We start from the raw sequence: 8,575 nt of genomic DNA on the forward strand, positions 1-8,575 counted from the left end.
TCTATTATAAGCCTGCTGCTATAATACTAACCCCAACTGAAGTCCTGTTACCTCAAAATCACACAAAGAAGATTTGTTTCCTTTGCCATCTGTCCCTCAAAATTATTGGGGCCGTAGCAGCAGCAAATAATCATGACCCAATTCTACCTGGTGCCATTTGTCTTCAGAGAGTTGCAACTACCCATGCTAGGGCAGGCAATTTTGCCTTCTGAACTGAAGTCTAATTAGTGGGAAGAAAATGTCAATACTCATACTGAACGTAACAAATCGTTTTAGAAGCACTAACCTTGTAGAAGTGCAGTTGTCATAGTAACTGTTTCAGGAACACCAACCTTGCTGTAAATTGACTGATGAAATTCGGGGGCACAATCATTCACATCTGTGATTACAATCAAAACCTTAATAGAGAAGAGAAAAATGTTAAACAGCAAAGTAAACTGAGGCAACAACTTTGTTGCTTTAGAAGTATCAGCCCGAAGAACTTCCTTGAGGTCTTCAGAAGCTCTAGCACATAGGATAAGCCATTTTTCTTAGATTGCTCTGAGAAACGTAGAAATACTAGATTTCAAAATACTTCTAATTGCCAAGTCCCTTGCAGCAACACTCTCCACTTACCCTTCATCTCTGCTGATTATTCCATTAGCAGTTTAAAAGAAAATGGACTTTCTGCTTTCCAAACATCCTTTTCCCATTATCTTATCTTCCAACACTTCTGTAATTTGTAACACTAATGATTCTACTACCAAGCATATTACATTTTAGCAGTATAAATCTTCAAGACCAAGTTCTGGATTTAGCAGCATTAGACTTATTAGACATAAGTGGAACAGACTGTGGTAAAACAAGAAATACAATTCTGCTTGTAACATCTTTTAAAATGTTTTCTTATGCCTATGTCAAATATGAGTCCACAGTTGGATTGTTTACAATCCAAACAGTAAGGAGTGAGTTAAATTAGCCTTTATGGCAGTTCATACTGTTACACTTGAGACTGTCAGAAGTTGGTTAAGGTATTCTGCACTACAGTGCAACTGGCAGATGCATACACCATCTACCCTTACACAGGTTCGTATAACCGGGGACTTGCTCTCTCTTAACTACCATGGTCGTATCAGTGTAAAGCAGCTACATGTTAAACTATGTTTAGGCTAAATGTATTTGTAAAATCATTTCATAATCTTCTTTCAAGTCATATTCCACCACTCTTCATCCTGTAGTACATAAAACACTCAAGAAAAATGACCATTCTCTGGTGTGCTACAGTCACTGATACACTGACACAGACACTGTTTCACTGTCTGTGTCTTCACACTTCTTCCCAAGTCTGACTCCTGTTCCCTCAGTAGTGTACTTCTCATTTCCTGCAGCAGGAACAAACTGGTACATTGCATGCATTTCCCAGCTCGGTGAATCCTGGAATTCAAACAACTGTATTAAATATACTTAGAAATGTTTTTGCTGTCAAACAGCTTTCTAGAATACCATGAACCACCATCTTTTAATACCTGTGAGCTTTTTTTACATTCTCTCTTTCTAAGTTCACTTTGTGTTCTTCATAACAAATCATTTTCTGTCCTGCCTTTGTTTTAAATTAGAATCAACAACTTCTCATAGACAAAGAGACTTCTAAAATGCACAACAGAATAGACAGCATGAACTGAGGCAACAGGAGCCCCTAGGGAATCTGTACCAAAATCTGGAAGGCTGAAGGAAAATGGTAATACATAGAGACTGCCAGAAGTGAACATGTACCTCTGCTGCACTGCTGAACTGCTCATTTTCCTGTGCTCTGACCAAAAGAAGATACTGGTGTTGGTCACTCTCATAATCCACACTCCGAGTTAAACTGATATCTCCTGTTGCCTGATCAATACTGAACAGACCACTGGGATTAGTCAGTAAACTGTAGATCAGGGATTTCTTTTGATATGATACAGCAGTGACTGTAAGAAAGCTGCATTTAAAAAAACAAAACAAAACAAAGCAAACAAACAAAAAAAAAACTCTTAAGCACAGAATGCAACACACTGAAAAATACGACAAAACTTATCCATATCAGAAATTATGGTGCAATCCAGCAGGTCTGATCAGTGATGGCTGTACCTTAACACCAAACTCAAACACTCAATACACAGTACTTCTATCATCTTGAGGTTCAAAAAAAGCAGATAAAAACAGGATTATTGCAAGCAGAACACAATAAGGATTAAACGTGCAGGAACAGAGGAGCTCGTTTTTGCTGCAGCTGAGTTTGCCTACTCTAACTTTCTACTATGGCAGTGACGGTTTTCAGGCAGAAAACAAAAAGATAATGCAAGATGTGAAAGATTCATTTTAGTAACAGCATAGTAAGTCTGATGTTGCACTTATACCATCCCTAAAGCTTCATCAGATAACTGCAAAAGGATAAAAGCCACTCACTAACAGTGTGCATGTTACAGGTTATAAAGGACATATGTTTTTAGCTCCTCTCACTTTTTTTTCCTACGAAAGCCCAATATGTTTAAGTTCAAGTGTGAAAAACACATGCAGTATGAAATAAAAGAAGAAATTTAAAAATAAAACAGAATACTAATTCCTTAAGTGTTTGTTGCAGGTTTCTTAGGAAAAAGAATTCCATCTCCCAGAAGAACATGTATGATCCAGTGACAACTACAATCCAAAAGACAGAACTTGGTTTGTCCAAACACCTTTGTCCCCATTGTATTTCCACGCTGCTGTCTTCTTACTTCCCTAAGGAGCACTACTGAAACAATACAAAAGGTTGTTGTTGGTCATTATCTCACTTTAGCCTTTTTCTGTATTTTCCTATGATATTGTCTCACAATTTCAGCCAGCGACCATGTTCCTGCTGGCAGGAATTATTCAGCCTTCCTTCTAACTCCCTACCCTGTCTGCATGTTTGTGCCACTTCTCCTCTCCTGACAGCACTAAAAGCCATGCTGTGAACACATTTAACAACCCAACTGAAAACTTATTTTCTTTTCTTGGCTTAGTCTTTCACAGGATCAGCCTGCCCCTGCAGTTAACACATTAGCACTAGTGCCAGACGAAACAAAGAGAAAGACCTGGTGATGCTCCTCTGCTCAGTAGCAGCATTAAATCAGCCCACATATCCAGAGCATGACAGCAACTCTGTTTTCCTGTGTACTTGTATCATTGGTCCAACTTAAATACGAGAATTTTAGGATTCTACATCTTGATCACTTCTATTAACATATATAAATTTCTACTCACAGTGTGTATTTATGATTCATAAACAAAACTGGGGGTTTTGGAAAGATCAAAAAGAAACTAACTAGGACACAATCTCACTGCATTATTTTTAACTGTTACTTACGATTTTCCTTTTGGCATACTTTCAGGAACATAAACAAAGTATGATATGTTGGTGAACTGTGGTGGCCGAAATCCAGCAATTACAGAAACAGAGGCTGGAGACCCTCTGCTTCCAAGTTTATCTGCTGCCAGTACAGTCAGTAAATACTCCTTGTCCTTGCCCAGCGGCAAACCCGTCGTTTTAATCCAGCCAGTGTCCTTTTCAACTTCAAATCTGTCTTCACCACCTAAAAAGAACAAATCCACAAGTTGCTGTCAGCAAGAGAGTTTTGCTTGATTAAAATTAAGAGGAGAATACAGTATCAATTCCCTAGTTGGTTTTGGCTTAGAATCAGAATGCACACAAAAATTAAAAAGTTTGTTTAGAACTCAGAAATCAGTAATCATGGTCATGAGTACATTTCTAAGTTGTATTTTACTTCTCTGCATAATTATCAGTCTTCTTTATCCTCCAATACTTTGCTGTTGTTTGAGCCTAAGTATACCTTACCAGAAAATACCCTGCTACAGTCCTGACCAAGAGTAAAATCACCTTTGGAGTGGTATTGCTACTCCCCTTCTGCTTACACAGTTTTGAACTACTACTTATTTTTTTTTAAGAGCCAAGTTATTAATGAGTCTGTACTAGCTTTGCAAAGCTAAGACACAACACAGATCCTTGAAAATCTGTGAGAGAAGGAACCCTAACCCTCTCCACCCAACAAACTGTGCTCCACATACTGTCCTATCTCACAAAAAGGCAGTCAGTACAGCAGAGAGGTGCTGACTGCTGCCATCACCACCCCCTTGCCAAAGCCCTGAGGAGTAGTGACTGCTCCAGTCCCCACCATCCCGCATGAGGCATTCTGGACAGGAACTCAACTTTGCAAGGAGAACACCCTTCACATCTGGCAAACATGTCCGTACCACACATAAAAGCTGATTGTTCTCACACACAGAGCTGAAGGCTTATGAACTGTTTGCAGGAGGAAGGGAAGACTTTTCACTTATGAAACTGGGGCTAAAAGCCCCAAAAGTCACAAGACTGAAGCCTAATACACAGGGAATGAGAGGATTAAAATTTACCTTCCAAGAGAAAATATTCTACAGCTCCATGGATCCCTTCATCTGCATCCAGAGCAAGCAGCTTGTATACTTCAGTACCTCCTGCAGCTTCAGGGGAAACCACAGCCAGGAACGGGAAGGGCTCCATTGCCCACTTGGGTACATTGTCGTTCACATCTGTCACAGTAAGTGACAAGCACACCAGGTACCAATCCTTCCCTAATGGTCACAGAAAAGTGAAGAAATATTTAGACAGCTACTTAATGGCACTCAGAGTATCAGAAACATATATCAGTTCCTGAGTGTGTATTGTCTGCAATATTGTGCAATGGTTACAGCAGCTCTGAATTGTGGAAATTAAACATTTGTTGCCAAAAAATTCTAATCTACCCTAACTAATGATTTTCCTGGTTAGGAAGTTCCCTGAATTACTAATATGGTTTACACTTCTACTAAGGTTTAAACGTTCTTACAAAATAAATAAATAAACAAAACCCCATAAACAAATCACCACAGAATGGAACTATTCACATTCTCACAAAAAGGACAACAAAAGATCCTTAAAAATTGAGGGAAAAGTATTTGTTACATCTCTGCTATTACTAAATTAACCAGTGAAGACAGCCAAGCTCCTAAACAAGTAGTAAGTATCAGGCAGGTATTACTGAAAAGGTGGCAGAAAGGAAAAATGTCAGACTGAAGAAACTGCCTGGAAATCCCCAGGAATGAAGCATTCCTTATAAAGGGGGAAAAAGTGCAAAAACATCCCGATTGAAGCAAGTTCCTAAACACAGACCAAAGGACAGGATTAAAATTCTTCATGTTCCTAAGAAAGCAAAGCGATACAGAAGACAGAAAGACGTTTTCTCCGTAATAAATTTATATTTATTTTCAACTGAAAAAAAAAGAAAAAAAGCTTCCTTCAATCACACACCGGTAGCTCACATCTTGAAGCAACTTAGCGGGAGTGACACAACACTAAGACAAAGGTGGTACTTTTTGTGACTGATAAGTATTATTAGTAACATCAGGGAGATGTAATAGGCTGAGAGAGTTGGGCTCGTTCAGCCTGGAGAAGAGCAGGCTCCAAGACCTCAGAGCAGCTTCTGATGCCTAAAGGGGCCAACAAGCAAGCTGGAGCAGGACTTTTTACAACGGCATGTAGTGACAGGACAAATGGGAATTACTTCAAACTGAGAGAGGGGAGATTTACATTAGACATCAGGAAGAAATGCTTTTTGATGAGGGTGCTGAGGCGCTGGCACAGGGTGCCCAGAGAAGCTGTGGCTGCCCCATCCCTGGCAGTGTTCAAGGCCAGGCTGGACACAGGGGCCTGGAGCAACCTGTTCTAGTGGAAGGCGTCCCTGTCTGTGGCAGGGCGTTGGAACTGGATGAGCTTTAAGGTCTCTTCCAGTCCAAACCAGTCTGTGATTTCATGAACTCAGGCCTTTTGGCCAGCTTGGCTCCAGGTGGACTGGCACTGGAATTGTAAACGTTTTGCTACAGAAGCCAACTTGAGTGTTCCTGCAGCCCATCTTGAATGCCTCTGGCTCCAGAAGAGTGGTGTATGCACACCCTGACTCTGAAAGAGTACAACTGCACTGACATGGCACTATGCCCCAGCTGACAAGCCTGGGAAGTGAAAAGGAATGTGGTCTGGGTGAAAACAGCTGTCTACATTTACAGCTCTATTTATCCTCGAGTTTAATAATGGACATAAGTTCACAATTTTTAAAGATGATGGTGTTAATACTTGTCTTAAGGCCCTTGCCAACCCCAACCATTCTATGATTTTATGATTTCAGTGTGTATTAATATACATGAAAACTTACCTAAACACACACATTTATTTTCAAAATAGCTTAACAGGAACTGAAACACCATACGAAGAACTAAACTAAAATTATCAGGTCTAATTTAAATCTAATTAATAATACAAAGAACTTAGTATTTAAGACTCTAAATATAAAGCATTGCCAAAATGCCTGATCTTGTAAACAGTGTTATCTTGCTAAGGAGGGCTATTACCCTAGGAAGGTGTGCCAACTAGCAGCTGTGCTCTCTCTCCCTCTCCACTTCCTTAATGGCAGCATGACAACCCTCTCCAAAAAACATCCTAGTTCCAACTTTTGTCTGATATATGCATTTACTGACATCATCCCTTCGCTCCCACCGAAGTACTAATATATCTTTCACATCAGCTTCTGGCAAGCTTCAGCTTTTCACACTTTGAATCCCCTGTCTGATGGCAAGTGGCATATTTAGTACATGGAATCGTAATCTGCAACCTATAAACAACCAGTAAGTGGATTGTGGTAAAGAAAATTCCTTGGTGCTGTGATTAACAAAGGCAAATGTAAGTTTCTTACTGAGACTTAACCCATCACGACCTTTGAGTGCTCTCTGTTCATACCCAGACAATTCTCTTAATAGAGAATCAACATTCAGCCAAGACAACCACAGCTCTTCCTAGTTAAACTGGTAAAACTGTATTAATTCATCTGAATTTTAGAAATGTAACTCTGAGTGCATCACTTTTTCTTTTTCTCTAAAGAGCAACAGCAAGTGCTAAATACAAATCAATTTCTTTGTAACTATATCCTGTACTTAGAATTTAATGTTATAGGGAATATAATAACAGTTTAGGATAGCACATGTGAAAAAGTGGTGGCTACAGCAAAACCAAACTTCTAATCTATCAAACAGTAAATTGCAGAAGCAACCAGTTTTCTGAAAAAGAACCTTAAACATGCCTTGCCCCACTGCAGAACATAGATATGTGCCACACGCATTTTTACATTTTCATGCAAAAATTCTCAGTTACCACATACATCCCAGTCTTACAAAGTCCTGTCAGCTCTAACTGAGGTGACTGGTGCGTGCTACATATTGCACTTCCGCAGCCAGGAGTGTTGGGAGGCCTGTTGGGAGGATACTCAATTTGGCTTCTCTAGCCAAATGTTCTTTTTAACATTGCACGGCAAGCCAAAGGTTCCAAAGATAAACTCAAATTGCCTCATCACAATAAAAATGACTGATTTGAGGTGACAGTATAATAGCCCAAACTGCTACAGCTCTGCCCTTGTAGTCACCCAGATATAATTAACTCCCTTCAGCATTTAGACTCTGTGGAAACAGCTACCTGCTTTCACCTCTGTATAGCACGAAACAAGCCAGATGGAGCATCCAAAAAATCATCCCAAAATCATGATGTAAAAAGCAGCAGCACGGGTATTATTTCCCACTACCACACTAAATAGAATCAGATGTGTTTCAAAAAGATATGTTTCATGCCAGAATGTGTGTTCTTAAAGTTCCAGGGCAGCCAGATCAAGACACCTTAAGAAACTGCAGAGAAGGGAACTTGTTAGAGGTTGATCTGAATCTGAGGTAGAAATATACCTAAGGCTGTCCAAAAAGAGTATGTGCAAAAGGGAGAAGTTAGTGTCAAAACTGCCTGTCTTTTCTGAAAAGAACAGGTCTTGCGGAAGCTGTCACAAGTTTGTAAATGCTCACTAATAGCTTAGTTTGCCTGGGCATACCACAGGCTTAAAATAAAGAGCACTAACTTAGAAACCAAGTTAAGAGCCTTTGAAAATCTGCCTCTGTAATAGCAAGATCTACTGAGGATTTGAATGCCACCTTGGTGACCCTGCCAGGAGCAGAAAGGTTACTGGTCTTTGCCTCTCTGGAGTCTGGAAATCAGTATCCCAATCACCCCATGAACTCATGGGGTTTCGAGTTCTGCTGAAGTTTTTAACATGCCTGAACTCCTCTACCAAAAAACAAGTCACAATCAAAGAATATCTTATTTTTATTGAACAAGTAGTAATGAACCTGGATACAAATTCCACTCTTGTCACCTACTGATTGTCAGTTTACTGAACATTAATATGCTGTTACTTAGTACCTTATTATAACATTCTTCTTGTAAGGAAACTGTGGGGAACTGCACCAGGACTGAGATTAATCCTCACATGCTCTAACAAACTTTATTGATCAAAACCTAAAAGGACGTTGTCATGTTCCTCCACATACTTGTGTTTTAATAGTTAAAGAGACCTTACAGTCATTTGACCTCTTGACAAGATCAAAGCTTTCAGCAATATGTTGGTTATGTCTAAAACATCTGAATACTCCTAAGAATTTCGTTAGGGTACTCAGCAACTGCACATAATTCAAGAGACAGGCA

General features: G+C 39.6%; 1 protein-coding gene across 1 annotated transcript in view; it reads right to left on the reverse strand.

Moving 5' to 3' along the window:
- The window catches only part of LOC104399201 (neural-cadherin-like), a gene marked incomplete at both ends in the record, with an annotated part of 28,777 nt that extends 24,175 nt beyond the window's left edge, over positions 1–4,602 (reverse strand). The window contains 4 exons of the mRNA XM_010014469.1: positions 287–398; positions 1,753–1,954; positions 3,341–3,566; positions 4,405–4,602. Coding sequence (XP_010012771.1) covers positions 287–398; positions 1,753–1,954; positions 3,341–3,566; positions 4,405–4,602 — 738 coding nt within the window. The remainder of the gene's footprint in view (positions 1–286; positions 399–1,752; positions 1,955–3,340; positions 3,567–4,404) is intronic.
- Between the last annotated feature and the right edge of the window lie 3,973 nt (positions 4,603–8,575).

The sequence above is a fragment of the Nestor notabilis genome, unplaced genomic scaffold (genome assembly GCF_000696875.1).
Source record: "Nestor notabilis isolate BGI_N333 unplaced genomic scaffold, ASM69687v1 scaffold28445, whole genome shotgun sequence".
Taxonomy (NCBI): Eukaryota; Metazoa; Chordata; class Aves; order Psittaciformes; family Psittacidae; genus Nestor; species Nestor notabilis.